Below are 14223 nucleotides of genomic sequence, written 5' to 3'. Positions count from 1 at the left end.
TGGGCTCATTCTCATTTGCTCGGATGTGTTCAAAGAAGATGGCCCGTACATCAATCTATCAGAGCCCCTCACTTTGGTCAACTTCCTGGGTTTGTAATTTCTATGGCAGCTCTCGTGGCCACTTTTGCTACCTACTTGACGTTCTCGGAGCTGAGGAACGTTCCCGGTGCAGCCATCATGAGTCTCTGCGCTGCCTTGTTCGTCGCTCAGCTCCTGTCCGTGACAGCCCTTGGTTCTACTCTAAACAGCTCGGTCTGCGTGACCATTGCTGTTGTCTTGCATTACCTCTGGCTGTCCACTTTTACCTGGCAGACGGTGCTAGCCTGGGACCTAAGAAAACCTTCGCGTCCAATCGTCCCTCCTTGGGAGCCTCCAAGATGAAGCGCTTCTTCCTTTACTCTGTCTACGGTTGGAGTGCCCCTGTCTTGGTCGTCAGTGTTTTCTTTGCCTCCATCTGTGTGGTGACTGTATGGGTCTGGGGTACCGATACGGCAGCGACAAAGCCTGCTGGATTATTGGTCGGTTTGCGGTGCTGCTAGCTTTGGGGTCCCGATGATGTCTTCCGTTATCCTGAATGGAGTACTCTTCGCAACTACTGTCTGGGGTGTTCATAAGACCCTGAAGGCAGCCTCCATGGTACATCAAGACAGATCTAAATCTCAGAGGGCTTCCACCGAGTTAGTAATTTATCTGAAGGTAAGGTTTATCTTCCCTTTTATATTGGAAAGGCAGTAAATTAGGCTGTTTGCAGTAAATTATAGTCATACAATTTGATAACGTTGTGGAGTAGACTAGACACCGACATGCTTTTTGGCTATTTTATCCAGATTTCTTGCGTGATGGGCTTCACTTGGATCCTCGGATGCCTCGCCCAAGTCACGTCATACCGCCCTCTGTGGTTCCTTTTCGCCATCACCAACTCAGCACAGGGCGTCATCATTTTCGTAGTGTATGCGTGCAATGCTCGCGTGAGGGCAATGTGGAGGCAACGACTGCGCAGGACAGAGGCCAAGAAATCTGACTCGGCTGCTCGAACAACTAAGGCGAGCACTCCGGTCACAAAAGGTCACTCCGGAAACAAGAGGGGGCTGTGACGTCAACAGTGTTTAGTGAAGGGCAAAACCTAATATTAATTTGCATTACCCCGACGAAATTCATCTGATGAATAGTTTAATCGCGGTACCCGCTGTACATTGTACATCAGATTCGATCCAGCCAACCGATCCTGCAAGCTCGATGGTCGAGTGGTAAAACGTCTGCACTAGAAAGCAGGAGGTCGTGGTTTCGAGTCCCACGCGGGTGATTTTTTTCCAACTTTCACTCCGGATGTGACACTGAGTATTCAGTGTTTATACGTCGGTAAAGGACACCTGACGTTGATTTACATTTACATCACCCCGACGCAAATTTATCTGATGAATACATCATTATTAATTACAACTTATTGTTATTAGTATTATTATTATTCTGGTTTATTAAAAAAAAACACCATGTGGCAGCCACTGAGCCACAAAATATGTGGTTGATGAGACCGGCTTACAATACGTTTAACATTACTTATAATACATATAAATAAAGAAAGGCTCGTTACAGAAGTACAATTTAAACCGTGAATTATATATTATTAAAACGTTGATCGGATTTAAAAAAAAAAATACTCAGAATTTACCTTAAACATCGTGAGAGGATAGTGGCATTAAAATTGGATTAGGCCTTTTTTGAAAACTAAAGTGATATTAAAATGTGTATGAAAAAGATGTAAATATCAAAGTACAAACAAACCCTGATTATTGAGAACATATACATGTATATTAAAATTATATAAAAACGTGGAAGTTATATGGGTGAGGGGCCCGAGGACACCGTTTTTCTAATTACACAATTCACAGAAACCAAGTCGGTGAGGGGAGCATCGTATTTTTTTCAAAATAAAAACTATAATGCAAAGAAAAAACAGGAAGCATCTATACAGGGTGCGTCAAAAAGAAAGGTACCCAATTTGAAAAATATTGTTAAAATGTTTCGTTTGCTCCATTTTGCACGTACAAAAACAACATGGGATAAAGTATATTTTATTGACTTTTAACGGTGAGCATTTTCGTAATTTGCATACTCTATTCCCAATTATCATCTTTCAATTTCTGTTCAATTTTATGAGGGGTTGTCCAACGATAATTGGTAGAGAATTTCGTCCAAAGATGATCACCCCAACAAGCAGGCCTAGAGCCCATTGCCATTTCGAAAAAGGACGCCTATATACGCTCATTTTTAGGGCCTTCTTTCATCCACATTTCACTGATACGATTTCGTAGTTCTCTGCACGGGCTTCCACTTTTTTTTTAAACCCTCAAGTTTACGGCCCTCAAAACGCTCTTATCCCGGATATCAATTTGCATTCAAATCGCTATTTGGCGGGCGTAGGCAATTGTGAACTACTTGTCTCAGGGTTCGACCTTAACTTTATTTTTCACTAGCCAGTCGGACTACTGAACGGACTCTTAACTAGCCCGCGGACATTTACACTTAGTCCGCATGTTTTTCTTTTATAGAATTTCTCATACACAACAATGTGCATACATATAAAACGTGTATCCTGAGGTAATCTTTGCATGGGTTTTAACAAACAGATCTTATAATTCAAACTAATAAGACACAAACTGATACATGTTTGCTTTCTGAATATAAAGATATATTTCTTCTTGTCCTTTCATCTTTGCCGTATCCCAGTAATGTTTGACTCGCCAGCAGGGCTACATAAGCATTTGGCTAGCGGGCTACGCTATTTAAAGTCGAACCCTGCTTGTGTGCATTTCACTGTTTTTAATACTTGACAATAAAGCATTAAACATCGTGTAAGTTTATATCTTGTAAGTTATTCAGTGTGTTGTCGATGTACAATGGCAAATTACATTTCGATGTACATGTATATGACAAAATGCGATGCGGTTCTTGCGTGCTTCGTTCTGGAAGACTCCCACATGATGATAATTCTTGTACAAATTGTTCCGAATTGAGCTAAGGTCACTCAACTTAAGGTATGCATAATTATTATCAGTTCATTAGCATACTCTCTTTTTACCAACCAATTTTGTACATCATACACAGCAATTAAATACTTTTTTTAAACACTTTCTTGCTAACACTTTGTAAACATGTTTAAATACTAAACATCGGTTAGGCCTAAGGATGGATAGTGTTGGCAATTGAATATTGATGTGTAGGAATTGCACACGTAATGTTAAGCTTCCAAACATTCTAATACAAAGTGATTGCGTTTAATTGCTAAACACATGCAGTTTTTAGAGTGTAGTGAAAATGACTAATGGCTTTTGCCCGTTGGGTTGTGGATAACTTTTAAAAATAATTAGTCTTCATTTCAATTATTGTTTCGTAGATTAAACTAATGTCTGGCAAGCCAATTTGCTGTGAAGAAAATGTATTTTTCTAATTAGCGCTGTAGAAGATGGGTCTGTGCCTTTACCTATAGTCTGTGTATCACCCGTTATCCACGGAGCCAGGTCTCCTGTATAACATCTGATATGTCTTGACATGCAGATAATGCAAGCCGTGCGCCAGCCAATCGGAGTCGATTTTACTAAATCGTGACTTCATTGCATTCCTAAATCTGGACTAAACGGTTTGATTGTTCAATTCGAATGCTGTGTTTTGTAAAACAACAACATCCGGGCGCGGTATCGCGTAACATGATACAGAGCGCGTGTCACTATTTTTTTATAGAGCGCGTGACACTTGAAGATATGACGCGCAACGGGTGAATGACCGAAGACCCGATATAGAAAGCGCTCACTGATTGGTCAAAATCTAGGAGGTCAAGAGGCGGGGTCTTGCATTCGCCGTGGTCTATTACACAGACTATATAGCCTTTACCCTGCAACGATTAAAAATGCGTAGGCCTAATTTAAATATCAACTACGAAAAAAATTAAAGAATCAGCATAAAATAATCGTTTATTAATTTAAAAAAAAACCAATCAAATAAAAAAAATAATGACCCCACAACCGAAGATCAGGTATGTGTGTATGTGCTGCCGTGTGCTCCAGTGCCGGCCCCGCAACTGGCATTGTCGCGGCAAGAATTGTGATTGTTATTGGTTTTTGAGTTGACACACACCTTCCGGGTCGGAGGCAACTAACGTTGCACACGGTTGGTATTGTAACGAAATTGGCCTGAGTGCTTGTAGCTTTCGCGCGTCATAGCGCTGAGGCGTGCCATACTTGCTGAGCATGCGCAGTGGGCTGCTTAGGTGACCTTGAGCTGTTTGCGCGCGCTGTGCCTCGTGTGTGTACGTGGCGGGAGTGGCTGTGGAGCTAGCGGACTGAAGAGACGTGTGACGGCGGAGCTCTAAGAGAGTTGTTGTAGGGCGCTAGGCTTGTGTGCGTCAGCGTTGCTGTTGGTGTGTAGTGGGAGCTGGTAGCAGCGAGGCGGAGCGGTATAGCGACCGACCGCCGGATCCCAGAGCAGCGTGAGAGAGGCTGATCGGAGTGTCCGAGACAGCGGGACTGTTGGAGCCGTGTCAGAGAGTCCGTGGCGGCGGCGGTTTGCCGAATCTAGTTGCAGCAGCTCATAGTGCGGGGTATGTCAAGCTGACGTATTTGATAAAGTTAGTGACGAGCACAGTTCAGGACCGATATTGTTGAACCTCCCCACAAGTTATCACATTCAGTAATAATTTCTATTAAGTGCCTTCAGTAATAAACCTCTCTATCAGTAATTCTAAGGCTCAGTAGGAAACTCGATTATATCCCTTAAGGATACAGGAAACCCTTAAGGAACCTCAAGGCTATACCTTAAGGAACAGCAATCCCTTAAGGAATCTGCAACTTAACTGAAGTGATTAAGGCGTCTTAGTTATAATAAAGGGAAAACCCCGCGGCTCTTGAGTGATCTCTCTTTGTCAGATTATTGGGTTCCTGCGCTGCTCTGCCTGGTATTTATCTCCGCTCCATAGGGTCCCCGGGAAAAAGTGTTGCGCGCGGCGATATATGGTTGCCAAACGACCTCCCCCACAGTGCTGTAGGGCTGCCGCTCGCCTGTGCAGTACCGAGTCAAACTTGACCCGGACGGGATTCGCCACATTGGTGTCAGAAGTGGGATAAGGCGTGACACTTTCAGGAGACTGCATCTGCAGTGATGGATTCTAAATGGATGGAGGAGGAGCTGGATGTTCTGAGGATGGAGGCACACCAGGCCGAAAACATGTACGAGGATGCACTCAAGGAAAAACGGGAACTTGAGGAACAAGTACAGAAAATGAAATCAATCATCGAGGATAAGGAAATAAGCCGGACTGAAACACCGGAACTGTTCACCCCAACTCCTGCTGTCTCAAGCACTTTTAGTTCAATACTAGGGATACCAGGCACACCTGCAAACACTAGACAAACGGAGGAGACATCCTTGGTAACCGCGAAGGAAACTAAGAAAAGTGAGGACAGAATTAGGAAACCGAACATTTGTCCTGACCGGTTCAGTGGAAAAGTGCCATGGAAGGACTATAAGGCACATTTTCAAGCTTGTTGCGTAGCAAATGGATGGAAGGACAGCCAGGCTGCTGTATTCTTAGCGGCCAGCCTTCAGGGACAGGCGTTGAAGGTGCTGGGATGCCAACCAGAGGGGAAGGAACTTTCACTTAAGGATCTTTTGGACAGACTAGATCAACGTTTTGGACCAGGACAACAGGCAGATTTCCATCTAATGGAGCTTCGTCATCGTCGTCAGGGCAAGACTGAAACCCTGCAAGAGCTCGGAGCCAGTGTGAGAGAACTTGCAGCATTGGCGTACCCGGAGTTCTCAGACAAGAGTAGAGAGAGACTGGCGAAGGGACATTTCATGGACGCCGTGAAAGTCAGAGAAATCAGGGAGGGTATTTTCCGTTCAAAGCCTGCCACCCTTGATGATTCGATCAAGGCGGCGTTGCAAACACAGAGTTTCCTGCAGACAGAGGATCGTAGGACTAGCGATAAGGCTAGGAAGTTTGCTAGAGTACTAGAAGGCAAGGACGAAATTACGATGAAGGAACTGAAGGGAGAGATAAGAGAAACACAGGAGTCCATGGGACAAGCCTTTGGAAAAATCCAGTCGATGCTACAGGATATCAGTAAGGGTAGCCAGGAGAAACAAGTGGGTTATGATTCTGGACCGAGATCTGGAAAGGGATGGAAAGGCAGAACACAGGACGTGTGTTACAACTGCAAAGCCTCGGGACATTTTGCTAGGAACTGTCCTGCACCAAAGAACGACAAGTGTTACAGTTGCAAGGAAAAGGGACATATTGCACGGGACTGTAAAGCACCCAAACGTGAACAAAACGTAGAGTCGGGAAACGACAAACAGCCTTCCCTGGGGTCCAAGGGTGGGCTGACGATTCGAAAGGACCACAAACAATAGGAGGAATACCTCAGGGGATTACACTTCCCTCAAGGGACCAAAGGAAGGGAGGACTTTATGTGAGTGCACGTGTGAGGGGAGCAGAGACACTTATGTTAATAGATACAGGGGCGACAGACACAATAATTTCGACGGCGGTATACTACAAGATACCGAAGGAACAGAGGCCAACATTGAGCACGGAGGGAGTAGGACTGTATGGAGCTGACGGTCACTCCATAGAGACGATAGGTGGAGCGTGGTTAGAGGTTCAAGTTGGGAAGACTACCTCCCCAGTGCGGGCGATCTTTGCCAAATTGGAGATGGATGGAATCCTTGGGATGGACTACCTCCTACCGACAAGGGGACGGTTAGATTGTCAGGAGTTGGTCCTTGCCCTGAATGGACAAAAGATTAAGTGTGTGAATAAACAGGGCAATAATTTCTGTGCCCGGGTGGTCGTAGGAGAGACCATATCAGTGCCACCAGGGCACGAAGCACTTGTATCAGGGAGAGTGACTCGGAAGTTCACTGGGCTCGGGATAATGGAACCTGCGGAGAGTACAGAGTTGACGGCTAAGGGGCTGATTGTTGCTAGGCTTTTGGTAAAGCCCGAGGAAGATAATTTGCCAATAAGGGTTTTCAACCCAGGAAGGAGAGTATGTGTTGTTAAGGCCGGCAGTATGGCTGGTTTGCTTAGTCAGGTGGCGGAAGAGGACGTGCAACCACATCAACCCATACAAGGAGGACGACCTGACCGGTTGCCTGAACATCTGCAGGACCTGTTCAACCGGAGCATCGAGGGAGTGAAGTCCGAGTATCATGCGGAGGTGGCAGGATTACTTACCGAGTTTCAGGATGTATTCTCGAAGGGTAGTGAGGATATTGGACGCACGGAATGCGTAAAACACCATATAAAGACAGAGGGAAAAAGGCCTATGCGAGAGAGACCCAGGAGATTTCCTGCAGTCGAACAGGAGGAAATTAATCGGCAAGTCCAGGACTTGCTTAAGGACGGAAGGATTGTACCCTCAAGTAGCCCGTGGGCTTCAAACGTAGTGCTCGTCAAAAAGAAGGACGGAAGCAAGCGGTTCTGCGTTGACTATCGGAGACTTAATTCCATAACGATCAAGGATGCCTACCCAATCCCCAGGATTGATGATTCCCTTGATGCGCTTTCTGGGGCCCAGTGGTTTTCTACGCTGGATCTCGCATCTGGCTACTGGCAGGTGGCCCTGGATGAGGAGGCACAGGAGAAATCGGCCTTTGTAGTAAGGGGCGGCCTTTACAGTTGGCGTGTGATGCCTTTCGGGCTAAGCAACGCGCCTTCGACGTTTGAGAGACTTATGGAACGAGTATTAAGTGGCCTTCACTGGGAAACACTTTTAGTGTATCTGGACGATGTTATAGTGTTCGGCAAGACTATACTGGAGGAACTCAGTCGACTGAAGGTCGTGTTGCAGCGCTTGAGAGACGCAGGATTAAAGTTAAAGCCTGCTAAGTGTGATCTGTTCAAACAGAAAGTTCGCTACCTCGGTCATGTAGTAACTCCGGAGGGCATTAGCACGGATCCTGATAAGATCAAGGTGGTCAGGGATTGGCCAGTCCCCAAGACAGTAAAGGAAGTTCGCAGTTTTGTAGGACTAGCGTCCTACTACAGGAGGTTTATAGAGGGGTTTTCAGCGGTGGCGAAGCCTTTGCACAGGCTTACGGAAAAACACAGGGATTTCCAGTGGACCAATGAATGTCAGGCATCCTTCGAGGAATTGAAGAGGCGCCTCACGGAGTCGCCTGTCCTCACTTACCCGGAACCAGATGGAGAGCTGATACTTGACACAGATGCCAGTGACGCAGGGATAGGAGGGGTCCTAGCACAGAGAAAGGATGGCTAGGAGAGGGTCATAGCCTTTGCTAGTAAAGTGTTGAAAAAGGCAGAACAAAATTACTGCGTCACCAGGAGAGAATTGCTGGCGGTGGTGACGTTCTTAAGGCACTTCCGACCGTATATCTATGGACGAAGAATCACAGTGAGGACAGACCATGGAGCCTTAAGGTGGCTCATTAACTTCAGGGAGCCTGCAGGCCAAGTAGCACGATGGCTACAGTTAATCGGGGAGTATGATTTCGAAGTCATCCATCGAGCGGGGAAAGCTCATCAGAACGCGGACAGTCTATCCCGTCGACCCTGTTCCCAGTGCGGGATGGGCGAGTGGGACACCAGTAGAGATGAGGAAACCATATGGAAGGAAAGGGGTAGAGCTCCTTTGACATCACTGAAGGGAGGAGAAACCACCTTAAGTGATGGAGGCGCTCAGGCAGACGTGAAGGAGGGCCGGAAGAAGGAAGAGAAACGAGCAATGAGGTCAGGTGAACCTGAAGAAGAGACGAGTCTTTTTGCTGCCCCCTCGGGAGGAAAGGGGATGGGAACGGAAGCTAAGAGTGTTGATAAGCCACCGAGGGAACCGCAGAAGAAGGAGGCCGAGGAGGAAGAAACTCAGGTCCCCTTGACACCTGGCAGGGAGTTAGAGATAGATGATGTGGCTGGGATATCCTTGTCACCAGCTTCCGTGTCTCTGCTCGACAGTGTGGAGCCGCGACGCAGGATGGTATATGGAGGGAAACCACAAGGGATGATGTCAATGAGGCAGGATGTCCAGGCAGAAGCTAGCGACGGGGAGGAAACAGACCTCAACGACGACGCCTCTATTTCTGTTAACCTTGGGCGAGCACTTCAGGGAAGCTCTCTACGGTATCAGGAGGGGGATCTTCGGAAACGCACCTTTCCACCTGCCACAGATATTCAGCACGGGCAGGCCAAGACGTCAGCACTGGAGGAACCACCACGAGCCAGAGTATGCAGGGTCAGTAGTGGCAACCCTGGGTGGCGACGGGCGACTCCGATCGATACTGCTGATCTGGAAGTGATGATGGCCGGGAATGTTCGTCAAGTGAAGGAGGTCAGCACCAGGAGCCAGTTTCAGAATGGGTTGAAGGTATCTGAAGAGGTCGTAGAGAGGACCTACGATGTGGAGTTTACGGCCGGTTTCATCCTCAAGTAGAGTCTAGGTTTTCTTAAGGTTTACATTGTTGTTTTTAACTTAAAGCATTACTTGTTTCTAACTTAGTTTTGGAACAGTGTAAAAGTTTTATAAGAGAGTATATTTGTTAAAAAAGAGACCGATCTTGCCTTCATTAGCTACCGCATTCCCTTAAGGAATACTGTATTTATTGATGATCTTTGTGTAAACTCCCTCAAGGAGCAGGGTAATTACTTTTGATTATATAGACGTCCTTGAGGTATGTTGTGATTGTATTTCATGTGTATAAACTCCCTGAAGGAGAAAGTGGATCCTTGTCTATTTTTGATAAAGCCGTATCAGGTGTGATTGTTTTGGACACTCCCTTAAGGAGCTCCCTTAAGGAACCTCAGAATCTTACCTTTCTTTAAATTTCCCTTAAGGAGACCACAGTAGCCTTAAAGGTAAAGGTTCTTATTTGTGTATAAGTGAACTCTATATTTTCATTGTATAAGATGGCACCTCAGTTAATTTCGTTTTGGTTGTTTTTCAGTTTAACGGACCGGGACGGTCCGAACTTAAGGTTGGGGCTGTGTAACGAAATTGGCCTGAGTGCTTGTAGCTTTCGCGCGTCATAGCGCTGAGGCGTGCCATACTTGCTGAGCATGCGCAGTGGGCTGCTTAGGTGACCTTGAGCTGTTTGCGCGCGCTGTGCCTCGTGTGTGTACGTGGCGGGAGTGGCTGTGGAGCTAGCGGACTGAAGAGACGTGTGACGGCGGAGCTCTAAGAGAGTTGTTGTAGGGCGCTAGGCTTGTGTGCGTCAGCGTTGCTGTTGGTGTGTAGTGGGAGCTGGTAGCAGCGAGGCGGAGCGGTATAGCGACCGACCGCCGGATCCCAGAGCAGCGTGAGAGAGGCTGATCGGAGTGTCCGAGACAGCGGGACTGTTGGAGCCGTGTCAGAGAGTCCGTGGCGGCGGCGGTTTGCCGAATCTAGTTGCAGCAGCTCATAGTGCGGGGTATGTCAAGCTGACGTATTTGATAAAGTTAGTGACGAGCACAGTTCAGGACCGATATTGTTGAACCTCCCCACTAGTTATCACATTCAGTAATAATTTCTATTAAGTGCCTTCAGTAATAAACCTCTCTATCAGTAATTCTAAGGCTCAGTAGGAAACTCGATTATATCCCTTAAGGATACAGGAAACCCTTAAGGAACCTCAAGGCTATACCTTAAGGAACAGCAATCCCTTAAGGAATCTGCAACTTAACTGAAGTGATTAAGGCGTCTTAGTTATAATAAAGGGAAAACCCCGCGGCGCTTGAGTGATCTCTCTTTGTCAGATTATTGGGTTCCTGCGCTGCTCTGCCTGGTATTTATCTCCGCTCCATAGGGTCCCCGGGAAAAAGTGTTGCGCGCGGCGATATATGGTTGCCAAACGACCTCCCCCACAGTGCTGTAGGGCTGCCGCTCGCCTGTGCAGTACCGAGTCAAACTTGACCCGGACGGGATTCGCCACAGTATTTATGTGCCGCTTTTCCTGGGACAAACATAATCACAGTTTTAATGTTTTTTGCGAAGATAGTACTGTGGTTTCATCGTTCTAAATTGTTGTCAAAATTGTTGATTGGAATCAAGTAATGTGCACAAAATTGTACATGAAATTGAATTAGGATGACTAAACTTTGCATTCAGAACCCTTGTTTTGATGGATATAGGGCATACTTTTGCACCAAAATGATCATTTTCAGCAACAGTCCTCGTGACTGTGACCGCGTCATGAACCACTGTTTGTATTGTTCGTGCCCACAAAACATGAAAGAGGTCGTAAATATTGTTGAATAAAACATGTTTATTCATGTTTACGAGGGTTAGAGCGTAAGGGCTATGACTATTCATGAAAATTTGTTATGTTTTTATTGTGTGTGACAAATATATGGAAAACCGACTGGCATTAAGCACCATGTTCTGCATTTATTAGGACCCCCTCAATTGATAGAATATAATGCATGCGTATGCAGGCCAATTAATTAAAACATTTCCTGAATCCCGACTATAAAACTCAATAATCTTTTAAGAGCTGTTAAATATAAGTTGATGATTGGTAGCGATGGTTGAAGCATTTTAAATCAAAACACACAACGTTGTAGAGATGCAGTTTGTTTCAAATCTCTATTCTATTCATTTGGGAATAAAAGAAAAATTAAAAAACATACATTACATTTCACAAAGGGTGGAGTTCAGTTCCCGTGCACCGGGATACAACGTATAGTTCACTAGTAATACAAGATAAAATATCTGCAGTGTCCTAAAAGTTTACAATCTTTTTTGCTGTAGACCTATTAGTTATTATCTTTTAAACAGGGGACTTTCTTTAGTATCAATTGTAGTTTACGACTGAATGTGATCAGCAACATATCCAGGTTGTGCTTCGGGTAGAGGCGGGGGCAGCAAAAAAGATGGGTTTTTTTACCGCAAAAAAGTTGTTGCTATAAGGCCAAATAAAAAAAAAACATGTTTCTCGTTCGGGTTTTTGAAAAAAAGGAGGAAGCGGGGCTTTTTTTAATTTTTTTTATTTGTTTCAAGATGGCCGCCATTTAAAAATTTCCTGCAACCGTTGGTGTTTCCACTGTTCAAAGACACTTTTAAAATGAAAGATAGGTTGGACAAGAGAACTGAACATATCTACAGTGTCATTTAGACTTGTATTTGTCTACAATTCATTTTCCGATGAATTTGTGGACTTTTCGATGTTTTTTTCACTGCATTTTTCAAAAATAAATAAAATAAAAAAATCCAGGCGGCCTCCAAAAAGGAAGCGGGTTGGGATGAGAAACATGTTTGTTTTTCTACTTCGCCTAATTCCTTTCATTGTAAAAATGGTTGAAAGCGAGGGGGGGGGGGTAATACTCCTTTAGGATTGACTGTGAAGTGTAAGTGCTTCTATTTCCTAAAATAAAGGGGGGAAATTGTGAAATGTCTCACCCCCCCCCTCCGCTGGATATGCCACTGGATGGGGTGAGAGGGTTGTGAGGTGGCTAACCCCTATCCCTTCCATTATTTCTTTGGGGGGGGGGTGGGGGGGGGAGTTTGAGAAAAATACAAACAAACTTGCCTGAAATAACCAAATTTGAATAATGAGCATTGCATATTGCATAGTTAATTGTTATAGGTCTTTGGTCTCTATAAAGGTTTTGGCCTCAAAAACCTCAGCCACCCTTCCCCTTAAAAAAAATCATGCATGGACTGCAACATCTCATACATCATTGGTAGAAGGCACCAATCTGGCAAAGCTAGTCCGAGGCCAATTTGGTCTAATTTAATGGAGTCCTTGTAGGTTTACATCTGAGTCATTTTTTTTAAAAGTCTCATTCCTTATTCACAGTTGTGAATTTATCAACTTAACATTATAGGCCTTTCTTTTGTTTGTAAACATTGGCGCCATTTTTTATGGGCTGCCTTAAGCGCATAAATTGAAGCCGTGGTTGGCAACACATTTTTTTCCAAAAACGTCCTCATAACGCCATCAACACATAGTAAAAAGGCATATGTAGGAATTATTTTGTAGCTTTGTTGAAAATGTTGTATTTTCAAGTATCAAATAATATGTTGGTGATCTGTAATAACTCTTCTTCATTTTTGTAGTGTTGGACCTTCCATAGCTTTGCAGGCCGTGGTTGGCAAAAATGCCGTTTGCCAACCAAGCGCAGAACTTATTGTCAGTCACCCGATCCGTCAGCCAGTTAGTCAGGCATCTGGAAACAGCAAAGTGGTAAGGAGAGCCTTGAGCAAGTTTAAATCACGATTAGGGCCACTCAGTGAGTCAGTCCATGGGTCAGTCAGTCAGTCGGGTGAGAAGACACGAAGGCTGGCCCATTGGAAACAGCAAAACACTTAAACCGGCCGAAAGGTAGGTGTGCGAATTTTTGCTGAGTTTAGAATTATGCAGTTTCAGAGTTTTTTTTGAGTTAAATCGTTTGTTATTGAACACACACCATCCGGGCCAGCCAATTACTTGTAGGTGTGCAACTTGTATTTATGTGCAGTTTTTCTGAGGACAATCCCTATCACAGTGCCTTTCATGGAACAAAAATGTCGCTAGAACGTAGGTATTATACTTTGAATATTTATTGTAGTCAAACGCATCAGTTTCAAATTTCCAACATGGAAAATTGTCAACGATGTGAGTTTGCCGTGCTACTAGTCTGTCGGGAGAAGATTCGCGTATATTTTCAGCCGAAATCTGCAACCATTCCCAACAGTTATTGTGCTCTTGAACTTAGACTCGCATCGGCGCTTGTATTTCCTCGACGAGGTCATGAATATGATTGATATGCCACAATCAGTGCTGAACTCTCAACCACAGCAAACCATTATGTGGACGTACAGCCTACATCTTATACATGTACATGTAGGTCTACACTTCGCCCAATTACAATCGCCGAATTAAAATAGGTTATAGATGTATGATGAACACAGTGTTAATTAATGAAGTGTGCATGCATCCATGCCGTTCCCAATCTGATGATCGAGGCAAATTGACATGAAATTGATGGAAAAGATCGGCAGCACAACTATAAGGCTTGACGAATTACAACTGTGTGCATATGCTATCGTCGAGTTCACATCGTTTGGGGAGCATTAAAAAAAGAGAGATTAAAACACAATTTATGATATGCCCTGTTCACTAGAAACAATATCAGTTCCTAAAATAACTTTATTTGAGTATTAATGTAATTCTCAGTTATTTCAGACCTATCTCTGTAGATATTACCACAATCCCACATCACCACACCCACTTGCCAGTATAAATTAATCCCTG

General features: G+C 44.7%; 2 protein-coding genes across 2 annotated transcripts; both read left to right on the top strand.

The window, feature by feature from the left end:
• Positions 1–552: 552 nt before the first annotated feature.
• On the top strand, positions 553–1241 carry LOC119721065 (adhesion G protein-coupled receptor E2-like). The gene is made up of 2 exons (XM_038190952.1): positions 553–696; positions 828–1241. The coding sequence occupies exons 1-2, from the start codon at positions 553–555 to the stop codon at positions 1092–1094; spliced, it is 411 nt and encodes a 136-aa protein (XP_038046880.1). The 3' UTR covers positions 1095–1241.
• Positions 1242–5151: 3910 nt separating this feature from the next.
• On the top strand, positions 5152–6757 carry LOC119721005. Its single transcript, XM_038190870.1, has one exon. It carries the CDS (start codon positions 5152–5154, stop codon positions 6406–6408), a length of 1257 nt encoding a protein of 418 aa, XP_038046798.1. The 3' UTR covers positions 6409–6757.
• Positions 6758–14223: the final 7466 nt, after the last annotated feature.

This window comes from Patiria miniata, unplaced genomic scaffold (genome assembly GCF_015706575.1).
Source record: "Patiria miniata isolate m_02_andy unplaced genomic scaffold, ASM1570657v1 HiC_scaffold_9, whole genome shotgun sequence".
Classification (NCBI taxonomy): Eukaryota; Metazoa; Echinodermata; class Asteroidea; order Valvatida; family Asterinidae; genus Patiria; species Patiria miniata.
The sequence above is the reverse complement of the archived record's forward strand: the minus strand, read 5'-3'. Positions and strand labels throughout refer to the sequence as shown.

Excerpts from the sequence above, each read along its gene's own strand:
- LOC119721065 (XM_038190952.1), top strand. The coding sequence starts at position 553 with ATGATGTCTTCCGTTATCCTGAATGGAGTACTCTTCGCAACTACTGTC. Across the intron at positions 697-827 it reads AGTTAGTAATTTATCTGAAG|ATTTCTTGCGTGATGGGCTT; the intron begins GTAAGGTTTATC and ends TATTTTATCCAG.
- LOC119721005 (XM_038190870.1), top strand. The coding sequence starts at position 5,152 with ATGGATTCTAAATGGATGGAGGAGGAGCTGGATGTTCTGAGGATGGAG.